Source organism: Palaemon carinicauda, chromosome 1, assembly GCF_036898095.1.
Source record: "Palaemon carinicauda isolate YSFRI2023 chromosome 1, ASM3689809v2, whole genome shotgun sequence".
Taxonomy (NCBI): Eukaryota; Metazoa; Arthropoda; class Malacostraca; order Decapoda; family Palaemonidae; genus Palaemon; species Palaemon carinicauda.
The window spans coordinates 99667630-99686189 of record NC_090725.1 but is presented as its reverse complement, the minus strand read 5'-3'; the positions used below and the strand labels follow the sequence as shown (position 1 = coordinate 99686189).

The following is an 18560-nucleotide window of genomic DNA, read 5'->3' as shown; positions in this document are numbered from 1 at the left end:
TAATTTTGGGAATGGCCTTTCATTTAATAGATGCTTCTTAAGATTATTTTTACTTTTTACTGGCATAGCTTGTAGGTTATATCTTGTGTTCACACTCCCGATAACCATGCACTCTAGTTCTCTTCCAAGCTGGGCCTCTAGTTCATTATGGATACATTAGTGTGGTCATTTCTTACACTCAGGTTTTTATTGCCATTGCAAATCTGGCTGTAAATAAGACAAATATTATATTTTATTATCTGTATTTAGTTGAAAATTATAGTTGATAATGATAAAAGGTTAATTTTCCAATTAAATGCAAGAATATCGTTTTGCTGTTACATCTCTTGGGAGGTGCCTTTACATAGACATCTATATCCCCCGGGAGGTGGCATTGCATCTGCACAACAAACATTCTAGTTGTAAACAAGATTAGTGCATTAGAAGTCTCACGATAGGCTAACTTCCTTCATTTTTAAGGTATGATATGATGCAATTTTTTCATCAAAGTATGCAGAGACAGCTATTTCTTAACTATACTGTATATACCTCTCAATTCTTTAATTTTGTTGTGAATAAGACCAATAACTTCTTGTGGGGTAGCTCAGAAGTCAATATAGTTTCAATTTCAGAGTAATATGTCACGCCTAAACTACGCAGTTTTGTCCCTAACCTAAATGCTTAAGTGATAACTAGTGGGTCATACACACCATTCAGTAATGGCTAGCGTTCTGTTGGCTTTAACGTCGGCTAACCACATAAGTGAACTACAAGTGTTATCAATCAAGGTAGGCTTTGGGGAACACAATATGATCTTGTATGTTTTACCTTCCTTTAGGTCCAGGAAGTTTTTAAGACTAAGGTTGAACTCCAAGTTTTGCACATCCCTTCACTGGATAAAGACAGTTCAGTAGAGACTAGTTTTCTTCCCATAAGAGCTGTGCTGTTGGATTTGGACAAACCAAATGTAATAGAGGAAGTGTCCGTAATTTGATCTGTGGGCTGAGGGTCCCTAATTACACACTTATAAAAAATGCTCTGACATTCCTTGTTGAAATTCAATCACAGAAATACACAAGGAACTTGATCCGAAAATCATCAATGCCTGAGAGTGAAGGTGCATGATATTAGGAATGTAGCTGCTTCCCTGATTTTTTTGTAGAACTCTTTCTTGGAAAGTTTCTAGCAGCAGCTCAAAGGTGTACCAAGTAGGTACTTGCAAAACATTATTTTAAGAAGCCATTCTACCATTCAGTTTTATACTATATTTTGAATGACTTTAGTAAACAATCTGGAATCCCATATTTACAACCGTGAGCTAGATAAGTAATCTATACCAGGTTTGCAACATTAACCTTGTTGCATTACTTGTACTGTGATTTATCTCACTTTTTCCTTCAATTGCACCTAACCTCCAACAGTGTGGAAGTCAGCAATATGAACATCAAGGAATTCATAGAAATACACTAATTAGAATTTTAATGATAAAATTTCTTATTTCTATCCTCACTGACTCAAGTATTGAGGAGGATGTTGCTGGCTTCAAAACTGAAACTAAATTTCCTGAAGCAACTACCTGCGATTCCTATCACTTACCACTAGATTATTAATATGGAGAAAGTTTTACCAGCCCAATGAGCCTAGCTCGAATTTTACAGAAATAGGCCAAATGAATTCCATTGTTAAAGGTATCTATTGGTTGAAGCAAAAGAAAATGGGAAAATTTAAAATCTTCCCAAATTTTACGAGTAAATGTCGATTAAACCAGGCTTTTGGAGGAGTTACACAAATCTTCTGGAGAAGAAGCAATATGAACATCAGGTGAGTATAGAAATAAGAAATTTTATGAAAATTATAATTTTATTGAAATATGTAAAAGTGATTTTGCCGGATTATTATTTAGCCCAGTCTTGGAAATCTTGTTCTTTATGAGGTAAATTGCATACAATACTGTACTTTTTGGAATATACTCTTTGATTAAATTTCTTTCATTTATAACACATTACTCAAAAAGCATAAGATGTCAATCTCTATTTGGGTAATACAGTGCACAAATACATTTTGTAATCACAGATAATGTGGGGCACACATTAAATTAAATCCTGGTATATGACAGATCGCAAAATGAGGCTCATTTATCTAGTTAAAATCATTACACATTATAAAACTTTCTGTGCTTTACAGAAAGAAAGACACCTACGTCTCAGTTGTCACATACCGGGCATGATAAATGCAACCTGGCATGATAAATACAGCCTGGCATGATAAATTTGAAAACTAATCAGAAAATACAGAAAGTCATATACAGTAAGGGAAATAAGCAATGTTAAGAGACCCTTGTGTCTCCCTCATTCATACACATGATAAGTTATTACTAGCTATCATATCTCAGTTTATTTTGGGATGAATCTTCTTATTCAGTTAGCCTAATAGCATATATATTTTTTTAAATAGTAAGATAGTCTATTGTAGGGATATGTTTTATAGTACTTTCAGAAAAAAAATTAAAAAGTATCTTAAGTAACAAAAATTCTTTTGTATAATTTAAAATCAGTAATAAAGGGCCAAACATTTTGCGAATTTTTTTCCGATTTTCTTTGCCATTATTAATTTATTGTTTTGGCCTTCAATTTGGAATGTATTTATCTTTAAATGTACAAGCTAAATTTATTCACATCTAGGGACCTATATGGAAAAGTTAGAACAAAGCTAAGCCTTTGGCAATTTTATTACATAAGTTTTGGCCACGCAACTGGCACTCGGTATATTTTTGTTGCTGGAAAAATTTATTGTCCAATTTTGGTTGTTCATTAATGTATTGGCCTTTCATTACTGGTGTGTTATATTATGTTTGCAAATTTGTAGACAAATTAGAATAAAGTGGATGTTTTATTCCTAAGACACTTGAACATTTATCATGCTGATATGGTTCCTTTTTACTGTAATGTCCCATTTTATAACTAAAATCTGTTGTGAATATTGATTAATTTTACTTGTATATACTGTTAGTTTTTTACTGGTAAAGCCTAAAATTATCTTACTGAAAACTATTCTTTTATGTACTTTAAACTCTTACTTCTCTTTATATGATTTGTATATTTTATAATGTTCTTTTTACTGATAATTTTTATGTTGAGATGGAGAATTTGGTATGCCTGCAATAATTTATAATGATTTTTTAATCTACAGGATAATACCCCTGGTGTTGGTGGTAGTTCCCTCACTCTACAAGAACTGCAGAGTTGGATTACTGCCTGCCGATCCTTCCTCAAGACCAACATGGGTTCTTTCCTTCTCAAATCAGGACGAGATGATTCATTGTTGCTTGGGGATCTCCACATAGTTGTTTCTAGTCTGCATGGGCTTACTTGTTCTGCAAGTATGTATTCTTGATGAATTTTTTTTTTATTTGCATACCCTGTCTTCTCTGTAAAGTACAGTATTGTGATTGTGTACATGTGAAATTTGAGATTGCAAGATGTAAGATATTATGATAGCTTAGCCTATTTACCTTAAGTTCTAAACAAACTCCATATGTCATATTCTCTTTTTTATAAATGTTCTTTATGCATAATAAAAGTTTTGCTAAGCTTTTATTTATTGATGAATATCATATTCATCATCTATAGGAGGATTAATTATTTTGTCATAGGCTTTTTATAGGAAGCCATTTTTCACAGATGCACTATAAGAAGTAAATACATGTACACTTGTATTACGTATACAGAAAGACTTTGCTATACATAACATGAGTCATTGCCACACTTAAACGTACACGTAATACGCATAGCAACAACAAAACACTGTTGTTCTTATCTAACAACACTCGCTGATACTGTAGTGTATATTACTTTAGTATATGTACAGTACTAATATTACAGTACAGCTTAACTAGCTAAGGTAACACTCAAGTGATTGCTGTTTTTAGCAGGTCGGATCACACTCTTCAAACTCACTGTACATGTAGCCTATATTTACATTAAAATACTATTGTAAAGTGCAGCATTTTGTATATAGTACTGTAAAGTAGTTAATATAACAATAATACTAGTACACAATAAATATACCAACACAGTAAAAAATAAAAGAAAAAGTATCAGTACAGTACCACTAACTGTTTATGTGCAAAGATCTACGCTGTAAGTCTGAAGCATGATGCAACTCTTGAGCCGTTGACAGTTTGTTGCGTGGGGTACCATAATGTAAGCATCACATTTTATGCTAAAATCACTATAAACACACTGGATATGTACAGGCTTTTTACATCACATTTTTACATCACAACATGATTCTCTACCAAAAGGACTGAAGGGGGAGATGCACATGTGACAAGAGACGATGCAAGGCTGAGGCCGAGTCAGTGAGAGTTGGGGTGTTGTGCTGTAAGCACATTATTAGAAGAAGCTGTGCGGAAAGGGAAATGTCACGAAGCATGCTGGGTGCAAAGGAGTGCGGTCAGTTCAAAATTGTTAGACCGTGAGAGTACAGTCATACCTTTCTTCATGAAAGGCTGCCTACGAAATTTTCAAGCTGCGAAACGAGATGCGAATATTTTTATTTCTCACTTTATGAAAATTGTTTCATTTTAAGAAAAAAGATTTGCCAGCCAGGCCGAGAATAAAATAGTCACCATCACAAAGTGGTGAAGAAAATGGGTGTAGACAACAGAAAATATAGCTGTAGTCAATAATAGGGGTAACTATAATAGTACAGTACATATGGAACTGTATATTTAGTTTATGTTCAGTATTGTACTGTATGTATTTTATTATTTTCCATTTATTATTACATTATGTTGTAATACCTACTTAAATTACAGGCATTAACAGTTAGTTTAGGTATATTGAATGGTTCAAATGTATTTGGCTGTACAGTATTTCATTGTGGTTATACTGCAGCTTTATTATGAGATTTAATGTTGTGTTTTGAAGGGTTTAATGAATTAGGTAACTTGCATGAGAAATGTAAGTCGCAACACGAAAAAGTCACTTTACGAAAGCCACTCTAGAACGAATTAATTTCGTGTTGTGAGGCATTACTGTACTTATCACGGATACAGGATTTTTATTTATTAGGTTAAACAGTTCGCTGTATCACAAATGACCGAATCCACGAATATAGAACTCGCGAATAACGAGGGCTGACTGCACCTTGTGTAAGATACATTGTAAAAATTACCACTTGAAGAGACCAATGGTTCATTGGTTCACGAGTTAAATAAGAGAGATAGTTTTTGATGTTGAGAAAACAACAATCACATTGAGTCCAATTCATTCAGATGTGTAGGATGTCCAGGTCCACATTATCAAGGATAAACATAACCTTGAATAGATGTTTCTTTATCCTGAAATATTCTTTAACTGCTAGCATGAAATTATCAATGAACCATTCTTCATAAATAATCATGGTGACCCATGAATTATGGAGGAATTTGTTTTTCATTGATAATTTTCATTAACATCCGGGGAAATTCCTTGGTAGCAGCAGTATGAGTAGTATCAGCTTCTACAATTTGAATATTTTACAAACTAAAATGTTTCTTGAAGCACTTAAATCAACCATGACCTTTGGCAAATTACTGTACACCTTTGGGAAGTATTGAAGCAAAATTGTCAGATGTACTGTAATGCATGTTTTTGTGTATTTATTAATTACAGTATATATTTTGTTCATGCTACATTTACTACTACTATAATCATAATAAATGTATGTATTTATTAATTTTATGTGTAGGATTTTTAGTTTGTCTTTTTTTTTTCAGCCATTTTTCATTTTTTTTGCGACATATTTTATTTTATTTTCGTATTTTAAGGATGTGCCGTAAACTCGGAACCATTGGATGTAATATATGTATATATGTTATATGTATATTTATTCATTTATTTATATAGCATATATTATGTGTGTGTGCAAATCATTTCAATCTTCAGTTCTTAGTCCTTTTCATAGCTTGTGAATACCAGAACACATTTAATTTCTGATGCATATCTCTTGATTTATGTATGATCATCTTTTTTCGTCCCTTCATATTATGTCTGTTGTGAATTTAAATTGTTAGTATAGTACTTGTAATATATTGGTAATCTGAATCACTAGACAATGTGCCACTATAATTTATTGTTTCCACATGGATTGATATATATGCATTTTTTGACATCCTGTGCTCTACTTTTAATTCACTGACCACTCAATTTTTTATTAACAGATATGTTTGTGTGTTTTGAAGTGGATTCATATGGACATTTCTTCCGCAAAGCAAAAACTAGAGTGTCAGAGGGTGTAGAACCACATTGGAACCAAGATTTTATAATAGAACTGGAAGGTTCTCAGACTTTACGTATCCTTTGCTATGAGGAACATCCAAAATTGGGGATGCAACTAAGGGGAAAGACCCATTTAGAGGTATGCTATAACTTTTAATATGAAATCTCTCTCTCTCTCTCTCTCTCTCTCTCTCTCTCTCTCTCTCTCTCTCTCTCTCTCTCTCTCTCATATAGATGTTCAGTTGTTTCAATAGGATTTTATGTTTCTGCATAATCTTTAATTTTTACTTGTGTATTACCAAAGAAAATATTAAAGTTTAAATTTGGTCATTTTCATATTTCTGACAAAGTTTCTTTATTTCTGATCCTGCTAATGACTGTAGCAGTTTTGATGCCAAACATCTTTTTTACCAATGATATTTATATAATCACCATTAAGTATTTTATGCACTTACCTGTAGAATACTTATCTAGCGTATTTTAATTGAGTTTTTTAAGGAAAATGAGATACAAAACTATTTATATCCTACAGCTTTCAAGAACTTGGTTGAACGATACTTTGAGTGAACGCCGTGTTAGTCTGCAAGATTTAGTGTTAGTTATGTCCATCAAGTTCCTACCTCCAGAAGCCACGTTGAGGAGAGTGCCAACTGGAAAATCTTCTGGATTATTTGGTGCCAACATTGCTCATATATGCAGGTGAGTATTTACATACTGGTAAAAAATCTATTTTCATTATTATCATGAACTTCAAATGGCATATGCTCACAGTAGGGTGCCGAGAACTTGAGATTGTTGGCACAAAGATAGAATTAATTTTCAGTTGCTGGATTTTTACTGTTTTGTCAGCAAATCAGGTAAATCCTTTTTAACTCTTTGAGCCCCTTTGAACTTATTCAACATCAGGGTTTTTTTTACTCCCTATTACTCTATTAATTTCCATTTTTTATTTTATTTATAATTTAAGTATATTTTTTTAATATAGAATTATGTAACAATGTCAAAAAAAATATTTAGTTTTACCCTATGATGGAAAGTTTTAAATTCATATCTATAATAGTTTTTGTGCTAAAATGTGTCAAGTAAAAGGTCCCAAAAAGGACCTGGCACTGAGATGATAAATTTTTAGACAAGGGAGTGGGATTGAAAGGGTTAATGTACTGTACTATTATTTCCATGAATCATACCTGTGAATACAAAGTGCTATATACTGAATAAATAAACAATGAAATATTCTCCCCCGTTGCCATTTCCTCCTCTTCCTTTAAGGGATCACCACTCTACCAACTACTTCTATAGCAGATGGCAGAAGAAAAAGTGTGTGAATAAGAGGTGGTGAACCCAGGAAAGAAATATCAACGAAAAATCAGACTCAATTTGTTGTCATACAACTTGAACTCTTCTAATTTCAACCATGAATATTGCAATTCGTTTGGGTAATTTTTGTGCAATTTGGTTTACCATTTTGCTCTTACTATAAACTCAGGAATTTCAGAGTTATATAGAAGATTGTGATAACAAAACACCATTTTTTCCCCTCCAGTTTTGGACAGAGCTTTTCCCAATTCCAAACAGCTTAGAAACTATGAACATTATTTTTTCACCTTCAGCTACAGCTTGTTGCTTTAAATTTGGCAGTATATAACCTTGATCTTTTCTTCAGAGTGAATAAGGGTATAATGTAAAAATGTACTCAACCTTGTAACATAACAACGACAATTGTTTACTATCGTACAACAATTTAAATACAAGTGAAACAGCTGTTATCAGATTCCATAGTTCATAACAAAATCTGTTTTTCTTTTAATTTCTATTGTGACTGTATGCATTTACACAATGATTATAACATTACTAATGATACTTTTATAATTTTATTTTACTTTTCTTATTAATAAATTTTATAAAGCTACAAATTATCAATAAAAAATTTGTAACTGAATTTTTGGTATGTAAAGCAAAGCTTGGTACAAAAATATTTTATTACTATCTTTGAAAATTCATTAATCGAAGCTTCGTATATCAAGTCATTGGTGTATTGTAATCCTACATTTAGATCAGAAATGTCACTCTGACAACCATAGGTTTTTCAATATTAAAGGATCCAAATACATACATAATAATACCCAAGGCAGAAAAATCTAATCCTATAGTAGATGTTTGAGTACTTTAATGTATTCAGCATGGATTTGTATTCCTTGATAATTGAAATGAACAGTTGCTGTTTGTGAGAAGGGAAACTCAAATATTCAACTTTATTATGCCAACTAGTTCTACTGTAGTCACACATTTTTTGACTTGCACCAATCAAAAGAGCTTGAAAAATTCTTTTTCTCTGAGAATACGATAGACATTCTCCAAGCATTTAGATATAGCATGTATAGGGTTGGATGCAATGACCTCAAAATTAATTATCCAAGAAGATTGGTCTTAGACAGCAACCTCCTCAGACACTTCAACAACAGAGGCCACAGATCTGAGGCCAAAAGGGAGCCGCCAAAGTTATCCTGCTATTCACAGACACTGAATTTGTTTACCACAGCTTGAATCATGGAGGATTTTGGAAAGACATACAGATAAATATGCAACCAGTCCTGTAGCAGGGCATCTACCTTCCATGCTAAAGGATCTAAAACTGGTGACCAAAGCACTTCTATCTTTTTGTTGAGATGTTACAAATAAATCTGTTTGGTCTCCCACACCCATTCCAAATATCTAGATACATTGACAGATACAGTAACCATTCTTTTGGAAGAATCTGGTTTTTTTTTCTGCTTAACTGTTCTGCTAAAATGTTCGATTTCCCTTGGATAAACCAAGGGGGAAGGAATATTCCTCTTAGATTTGTTCAAGTCAATACAACGCTGCTATCTAATATAGGGATTCCTACCTGGTTCCTTCTTGTTTTTTAATATAAGCTAATGCTGTTGTGTTGTCCGAAAAGACTGCCACACACTTTCCTATAACTAGCAGCTCCTGAGCCTGAAAGGCCTTGAACATCACTAGAAGTTCTAGGCAATTGATGTATAGAATTGATTCTTTCCTTGTATACTTCCTTGTGAGATTGAGAAAAACTAAGAGTTGTGCCCATCCTTCCTGAGAGTCGTCCGTAAATAGACAGGTCTAGAATCATCACTTCTAAGGACACTCCTTGATAACTGACGAGGATTGTCCCACCAATCCAGTTGAGATAATACAGTATTTGAAAAACTCTCATCTTTTGGTAACTCATTGGAATGAACTTCTCTTAAAAAACCCTGGTCACTAGTAGTCTCACCCATATCTGAATTGACATTGACTGTATTTTCTTGAATTATTTTGACAAGAAAAGACTGAATCCTTATGTCTAACCAAAAAAACATAAAGGAACTGTTGCTATTATAATCCCCAAATAAAGAATCCTTTAAGTCAAAATCAAGAAACTTTTATAAAATGACAAGTATTCCCAACCTTTCCAGTAACCTTAGTAGCCACACTAGTTGAACCCGAATCCTTTCCAACAAAGCGTTCCAAAATAGCCAGTCTTCCAGGTATAAAACATCCGTATTCCCAGAAATATTATTCATATTGAGATGGGAGCCATCATCTTGGTGAATTGTCTGAGAGTAGTCTTGAGACCAAAACATAGGCACTTGAATTGGTAAACATTTGAACCATTCACAAACCAAAGGAAATTCCTCAAATTTTTATGAATAGGAATGTGAAAGTGCACATCTTGTCAAAGGTGTTACTATAAAATAATTGGAGAGAGCTGTAAACATGATGTTTAGAATCAAAACATCTAGAGTTGGGCTCCACCCTCTCAGTGCTTTTGGAACTTGGAATAACCTGCTATAAAAATCCAGAGATGGATTGAGGATCCTTTCCATTACATTCTTCTCTAGGGATTTTATGATCTCTACTTTCAGAACCTGGACCTTTGCTGAATTGGTTTGATAACTTGGATATACTAGAACCTAGGACAAGGGTGGATTGTAGGACAGAGGAACATGATGACCCTCTCTGACCATGGACAGCACCCACAGTTGGGGATGAAGTCTTTCACAGACCTGATAAAAGTGGAAAAGCCTTCCTCCTATAGTGATCGGTTTGGAAAGACTATCATAGTGTTCTCCCATAAGTTCAACAAGTTTAAATGTCATTTTGGTTGCAACATATGCTAGAGTGAAATTTTGATGGTCTATGATTATTATAAAACAAATCTCTTGAAGGAGAAAATTCTAGGAAAGTATTTGCTATTGGTCTATATAGAGAAACTGGGGCTTTTCGAAGAAGGAACCTCAAAGCATCACAATGTGTTTTGGCATCCACTTGTGCCACCACCTTATCGATTCTATTTATATCTTATACAGGATCCTAGATAGAGAATGTTTCTGCATAGGTAGAGGAATGCATTTGTTCCCTATGCTTATTCACAAACTTCACAAAGGTTACTGCAGCTTTGGAAGACCCATCTGAAATAGTTTTATCTAAAGTTAGAGATCTTAAGAAAAACTGCTGTATTCACCAAATATGAATAAATGAATGCTTCAATACGTCTGGCATTTAAAAAGATGAAACATTGAATGGTACTAGAACCACAAAGAAGCACAAACAATCCTAGAGGACAAGAAAAGTAACTAAAATAGTTACTCCTTTATGATGTATTATACTGCACTACATAGAAGTGGCATAATATCCTGAACGGATGTGATGGAGGTTATAGAATGTACATATAGAAGCATGTACTTGTGTATGCTTCAGCTTTTCCACTTTTGTGGAGATGGTCAAGGATTTAAACTTATGTATTTTCTCTTAATCCATTTTTCTTATAGATTATGAGTGATTCACCAGTTTTCAATTTCTGGCATAAGGTGCCAAACTATTATCCATAACATAAATAAAGTTATGGATCCGTTGTAATTTATCCAATTGAAGAGATTTTATTTTACAAATGTCTAGTTGATACTTAATTCAATTTTTTATCTTGAAGCAGTGAATAATCTATTCTTGTTGTAAAAGTTATATTTTAAATATTTAACTTAGCCGGTGAATATATAGCTGCAACTCTGTTGCTCGACAGACAAACTCTACGGAAAAAACTCGCCAGCGATCGCTACACAGGTTGCGGGTGTGCCCAACAGCGCCATCTGTCGACCAGATACCCAGCTCTTATGTAAACAAAGACTCAATTTTCTCTCTGTCGAGGTGTCGACAAGACGTACTTTACTCGCTGTTGAAAACTGGAGTTTTTCCCATCATATTTGGTGAAGTACTATATTCTGGTTTGAGCTTTCGCAGTGCAGGTGTTTTATCTTCATCTTAAATCTTGAACTCGTTTTGGATAGATTTAATTTTGGTGACAAAGAGAGTATGGACTTTCTTTCACTTTTAAATGGCCGACCCTTCCCGTAGACAGAAGTGTGTTTAGGTTTTTAGTAATTATCTTATCACGTTATAAATCAATTATAGATTTTCCTCTTCGATTAACTTTCCATTTATAATAAACATAAAAAATAAATTTTAATGATTTGTTTATATGCGACCTTTCCTGAGAGTAGGCGGTCCTAACTTGGAAACCGAAGTTAATCAACGTTGAGCCCTTTATATCGTAAATAGCTTTTAAAGAGCTAAGGATTTAAAACTTTTTAATTGAAATATTTTATGAAAGAATTTCTTTGAATAGTCTTCGTACCTTTTTCAAAGATGAACTAACGTTTAGTTTATTTATGCTACGCAGTTGTTGACGTTCAGGACGTTCAACATGCGCTCTATCGTTACGATAGAGAGAGAGTGTATCACGGTTTCACTTTGCAGCAAGAGTAAATCGATTCTGACGTTTTGTTCATTCTTTCTAAGCTTAAATGTTTTAAATTCTATTTTAAAGGAACTTTTTAATTGAAAAACCTTTCAGTTTTTTCCTTTGGTCAAATAACATGTTTTTTTGACGAAATGTAATTGGGCTTTTCTCTTAGGTGCGAAATCAAGAGATAAAGAGAGAGAGAGTTAGAGACGGAGGGAGAGAGAGGAGAGAAAACGTTCCGTTCAAGCGGGTAACGTTGTTCTCGAGTTGCTCTCGTCCCTAGTCTCGGTACGGGGAGAAAGGATAAAACGTTTTTAGTTTTTATTCTCGTCCCCAGGCTAGGTGCGGTTAGAGATTGAAAACGTAGTTTTGAAGGAACTAGTGTTTAGTCTCTTCCCCAGCCACTGAAATTTTTATCTTAAAATATGTTTTCTGTTTTTTGCTGGTATTAATGAGCTTGCATTATACGACTGATTTCGCAATTACTACCTTTTGATGAAGGGTAGAATTGCGTGCTTCAGGTAGAAATCAGTAAAAGTTTCGATTTCAGTGAAATAAGTGCAAAACAGAAAATTGAAGTGATAAAGTGATATTGCGCAAAGTGTTACAGTGTTGCGTCCGAGGGTTCGTCTGTTCGTGCCTGTCGTTCACCTAGTCCGGGACCTCTTGCAAGCTCCCAAGCCCAGGGGAGAAGTAATGTCGAACGACTTATGGGTTCGAGAGGCCTTGATCAACGAACAGACGTTTCCCTCTATGGTATCGGGTGTATCTTACCAAGATCTCCCCTACCATAAGACGAGAGAGACGTTTTTTCTCCTCGTCATCCGAAGGCTTTTCGCATAAGAAACCTGTCACAAGGTTTCGAAGCCCTTAAGCGAAAGTCAGTCCTTTCAGGACAGGTCCAGCGTCCTGGTTACAGCCATTAGGACAGCTCTGACCCTATGCAGTCATCGGATAACTGCTCGCCGCCTAACAAAGCGTAACACAGACTCCGAGAGTCTTTTTTGTTGGCAAAGTGTTGCGGTCTCAGACGTTACCCTCGTCTCTTACCACAACCATTTCCGTTGATCCTTAATGGGTTGTACGGCAAGACATGCAGAATATGCTTGCCTCCCTTATGGAAGACTATTCTGCCGATTAGTCCGTTGAGTCTAGCCGTTTATCTCATCGATATCCTGGCTTTCAGCCAACCTAACGTTCCTTTGTGCTTCCTGTTGACGTTGGCGTAGCTAAGTCACGTCAGTCAGGTTGTTTGGAACCACACTCGATGCGGTCTCGTGTGGATTTTCAGCCGCATTTGGACGTTAGGCCACTTGCTGATGCTCCGGTTGACGTTCAAGACGTTCGCTAACAATCGGAGTTGACTTGTTTTGACGCTGTGCGTCAACCTCCGCATTCTAGAGTTGTTTTGACTGCTCAGTCTAGGCAGTCAAAGCAGTCTCGAGTGGACGCTGTGCGTCCTCACGCACCTGTTGTAGTTGACAGTTCAGTTGTTGACAGTTCACAGACTGTCAAGCAGTTACATGACGTTGCGTCCTGGTCCACTACTAATGCACCAGTGAGTGTGGACTCTGCTTGTAAAGCATTGCCGCCACGGTAGGTCTCTCCCTTGCTTGAGACTCAGCTTTTATCGGACAAGGTTCCTGTAGATGAGGAAGTTGCTGTTCCTCCTCCTACTGATATTCCCTTGAGGACTCTGTCAGATGGAGAGGAGCCTAAAGCTGCTTAGCCCTCTATGGACTTTAATTAAATCATGATGATTTTTTTAAGGATCTTTGTCCGGATCTTTTTGTAACTGCTGCTCCTCGTTCGCCTAAACGTCAGAGCTTACACTAGGCCTAGCTACTTCGAAGCCGTTGTTTATAAGCTAGTGCTCTCTCGCTCTCCTAGAGAGCTTTACGTTTGCTAGGCGACTGGTTTATCACCAGGAGGAGTTTGGGGGATACAGCCTTTGATTTCCCTTCTTTTAAACTGGCTTATGGAGCGAGAGTCTGATATGACAAGAGAGAAGTTCTCGGCTTGGGAGTTCATGCCTCTGCCCAGATAGACTTCTCAAATCTCGTAGACTCTCCCTGGCGCCTGGCCAGGAGACGCTCCAAGTTTTTTACAGGTCAACTTCACAGCTGTTTTCGAGCCTTTGAAGTTTTGCTGTACAATTATGTCATGCATAATTTCTAAGGTAGTAGGTTGGCCAAGGCACCAGCCGCCCGTTGAAATACTACCGCCAGAGAGTTATGGGGTCCTTTGACTGGCCAGACAGTACTACGTTGGATCCTTCTCTTTGGTTACGGTTCTTTCTCTTTGCCTACACATACGCCGAATAGTCTGGCCTATTCTTAACAGATTCTCCTCTGTCCTCACACACCTGACAACACTGAGGTTACTAAACAATTCTTCTTCGCTCAAGGGGTTAACTACTGCACTGTATTTGTTCTGTGGCTACTTTCCTCTTAGTAAGGGTAGAAGAGACTCTTTAGCTATGGTAAGCAGCTCTTCTAGGAGAAGGACACTCCAAAATCAAACCATTGTTCTCTAGTCTTGGGTAGTGCCATAGCCTCTGTACCATGGTCTTCCACTGTCTTGGGTTAGAGTTCTCTTGCTTGAGGGTACAATCAGGCACACTATTCTATTTAATTTCTCTTCCTCTTGTTTTGTTAAAGTTTTCATAGTTTATATAGGAAATATTTATTTTAATGTTACTCTTCTTAAAATATTTTATTTTTCCTTCTTTCCTTTCCTTACTGGGCTATTTTCCCTGTTGGGGCCCCTGGGCTTATAGCATTTTGCTTTTCCAGCTAGGGTTGTAGCTTAGCAAATAATAATAATAATAATAATAATAAACAAGGCTTTCAGGGATGGAAAGTGGTACCGCCTCAGTCGCTAACCCCGTCTGTTGCCGCACCTGCTCCCGTAGACCCTAAATGGGCTTTGCTGCAAGACATGCAGTCCAAGCTTGCATCCTTTATAGAGGACTTTAATGTGGAGAAGGTTGCTGCCGAACCTTCTGGCCAACAACCTTCCAACCGGTCGGTTGTGCGTCCTGTTGACGCTGAGGTAACCTTCTCGCGTCTACCAGTTGAGGTGGTTCCTCCACCGATGCGACCCAGTGTGGGTTGCCAGCCGCACGTTGACGTTAAGCGACGCTCGGAGGTGGTTGTTGACGTTCAGGACGTTCAACAACCAGCAGAGGTGACTTGTTTTGACGCAGTGCGTCAACCTCAGCAACCCGGTATGGTGTTGACTGCACAACCCAGACGGTCTAGACAGTCTCGGGTGGACGCTGTGCTTCCTCGCGCACCCATGGTTGTTGACAGTTCACAGACTGTGCAGCAGTTCCATGATGTTGCGTCCGGCTCCGTCACGCATGCACCAGTGCGACCGGACTCAGCGAGCCAGACGTTGCCCACTCCGTTGCCGTTTCCTCATCAGTTTTCGGATGAGGAACTATCTGATGAGGACGTTGCTGAACAACAAGACGATCAGCCCCCAGAATAGATCAAGCCCTGCTATCCCTCCAGAAGATGCTGAAGAAGGAACGCTGCTCAGTCAGGCTGTGGATGAGTCTGGTAGGGATGCTGTCATCCGTGAAACATTTTGTGTCACTAGGAAGACTACACCTCCGTCCTCTTCAATACCATCTAGCTTTTCACTGGAAAAAGGACAAGACGCTAGAAGCGGTCTCGATCCCGATTTCCGAAAAGATAAAGTCTTGTCTGACTTGGTGGAAGGACAATATCAACCTAAGAGAGGGTCTTCCCCTGGCTGTTCAGACTCCCAACCACGTTCTTTTCTCGGACGCATCGGACGTGGGCTGGGGCGCGACACTAGACGGTCGGGAATGCTCAGGACTGTGGAACTCGAGTCAGAGGAGCATGCATATCAACTGCAAGGAGCTGTTGGCAGTACATCTGGCCTTGAAAAGCTTCAAGTCTCTCCTTCGAGGCAAAGTGGTGGAAGTAAACTCAGACAACACCACGGCCTTGGCGTACATCTCCAAACAAGGAGGTACCCACTCACTGACGTTGTACGAGATCGCAAGGGACCTGCTCATCTGGTCAAAAGGTCAAGACATCTCCCTAGTAACGAGGTTCATCCTAGGCAACTTGAATGTCATAGCAGATTGTCTCAGTCGGAAAGGGCAAGTAATTCCAACAGAATGGACCCTCCACAAGGATGTGTGCAAGAGACTTTGGGCCACTTGGGGCCAACCAACCATAGATCTCTTTGCAACCTCGCTGACCAAGAGGCTTCCAATCTATTGCTCCTCAGTTCCGGGACCCAGCAGCAATACATATAGATGCCTTCCTCCTAGATTGGTCACATCTAGATCTCTACGCATTCCCACCGTTCAAGATTGTCAACAAGGTACTGCAGAAGTTCGCCTCTCACGAAGGGACAAGGTTGACGTTAGTTGCTCCCCTCTGGCCCGCGAGAGAATGGTTCACCGAGGAACTTCGATGGCTAGTAGACGTTCCCAGAAGTCTTCCTCTAAGGGTGGACCTTCTACGTCAGCCTCACGTAAAGAAGGTACACCAAGCCTCCTCGCTCTTCGTCTGACTGCCTTCAGACTATCGAAAGACTCTCGAGAACTAGAGGCTTTTCGAAGGAGGCAGCCAGTGCGATTGCTAGAGCAAGGAGAGCATCCACCATTAGAGTCTACCAATCGAAGTGGGAAGTCTTCCGAGACTGGTGCAAGTCAGTTCTGTATCCTCGACCAGTACCTCTGTAGCTCAAATAGCTGATTTTCTCTTATACCCGAAGAAAAGGACGATCCCTTTCAGCTCCCACGATTAAGGGCTACAGGAGCATGTTGGCTTCGGTCTTTCGACATAGAGGCTTAGATCTTTCCAACAATAAAGATCTCCAAGATCTCCTTAAGTCTTTCGAGACCTCTAAGGAACGTCGTTTGGCAACTCCTGGATGGAACTTAGACGTGGTCCTAAGGTTCCTCATGTCAGACAGGTTTGAGCCATTACATCAGCCTCCCTGAAGGATCTCACCCTCAAGACACTTTTCCTAGTGTGCTTGGCTTCGGCTAAAAGGGTCAGTGAACTTCATGCCTTCAGTAAGAACATCGGCTTTTCTACAGAAAAAAGCCACTTGTTCACTTCAACTTGGTTTTCCTGGCCAAAAATGAACTGCCTTCTCGTCCTTGGGCTAAATCTTTTGATATTCCTTGCTTATCAGAGATCGTAGGCAACGAACTGGAAAGAGTATTATGTCCTGTTAGAGCTCTTAAGTTCGATTTAGCTCGTACTAAGTCATTACGAGGGAAATCTGAGGCATTATGGTGCTCAGTTAAGAAACCTTCATTGCCTATGTCAAAGAATTCTTTGTCATATTTTATCAGATTTTTTTAATACGAGAAGCTCATTCTCACTTGGATGAGAAAGACCGATGTTTGCTTAAGGTTAAGACGCACGAAGTTAGAGATATAGCAACCTCCGTGGCCTTCAAGCAAAATAAATCTCTGCAAAGTATTATGGACACGACTTCTTGGAGAAGCAAGTCAGTGTTCGCGTCATTTTACTTAAAAGATGTCCAGACTCTTTACGAGGACTGCTACACACTGGGTCCATTCGTTGCAGCGAGTGCAGTAGTGGGTGAGGGTTCTACCACTACACTTCCCTAATTCCAATATCCTTTTAATCTGTCTCTTGAAATGTTTTTAATATTGTTTTATGGGTTGTTCGGAAGGCTAAGAAGCCTTTCGCATCCTGATTGATTTGGCGGGTGGTCAAAGTCATTTCTTGAGAGCGCCCAGATTAGGGGTTTGATGAGGTCCTGTTGTATGGGTTGCAGCCCTTGATACTTCAGCTCCTGGGAGTCTGTCAGCATCCTAAGAGGATCGCTGGGCTCCGTGAGGAAGACAGACTTACAAGGCAGAGTAATCGTCTAAGTCAACTTCCTCATCAGGTACCTATTTATTTTGGTTTGGTTATATTGATAACTGCCAAAATGAAAAAACTCTTAGCTTATACGCTGTAAACATAATTAACTCTGGTCTCTACCCACCTCCTTGGGTGTGAATCAGCTATTATATATTCACCGGCTAAGTTAAATATTTAAAAATGATATTTTAATTATAAAATAAATTTTTGAATATACTTACCCGGTGAATATATAAATTAAATGACCCTCCCTTCCTCCCCAATAGAGACACAGCGGGACGAGAAGAATTGAAGGTTTTGTTTACATACAAGAGTGGTATCTGGCCGACAGTTGGCGCTGGTGGGCACACCCGCAACCTTCATAGCGATCGCTCGCGAGTTTTTTAATATGTTTTCTGTCGAGCCGCAGAGTTGCAGCTATTATATATTCACCGGGTAAGTATATTCAAAAATTTATTTTATAATTAAAATATCATTTTTTCTTTTTAGACGAGAAAAAAGGAGTGTTCCGTTTATTGTAACAAGATGTGTCCGTGAAGTAGAGAGACGTGGGATGCAGGAAGTGGGAATATACAGAGTGTCTGGTTTGGCTTCAGATATCACCAAACTTAAGAAATCTTTTGAATCAAGTAAGTAAAAGAGTATTCA

The 18560-nt window shown here is 37.8% G+C and overlaps 1 protein-coding gene across 2 annotated transcripts in view; it reads left to right on the top strand.

Moving 5' to 3' along the window:
- The window catches only part of RhoGAP1A (Rho GTPase activating protein at 1A), a 370606-nt gene that overhangs the window by 332632 nt on the left and 19414 nt on the right, over positions 1-18560 (top strand). For both annotated transcript variants that reach the window (XM_068383167.1, XM_068383177.1), the window contains exons 10-13: positions 3169-3358; positions 6185-6381; positions 6775-6941; positions 18402-18541. In XM_068383167.1, the coding sequence (XP_068239268.1) occupies positions 3169-3358; positions 6185-6381; positions 6775-6941; positions 18402-18541 (694 nt within the window). The remainder of the gene's footprint in view (positions 1-3168; positions 3359-6184; positions 6382-6774; positions 6942-18401; positions 18542-18560) is intronic.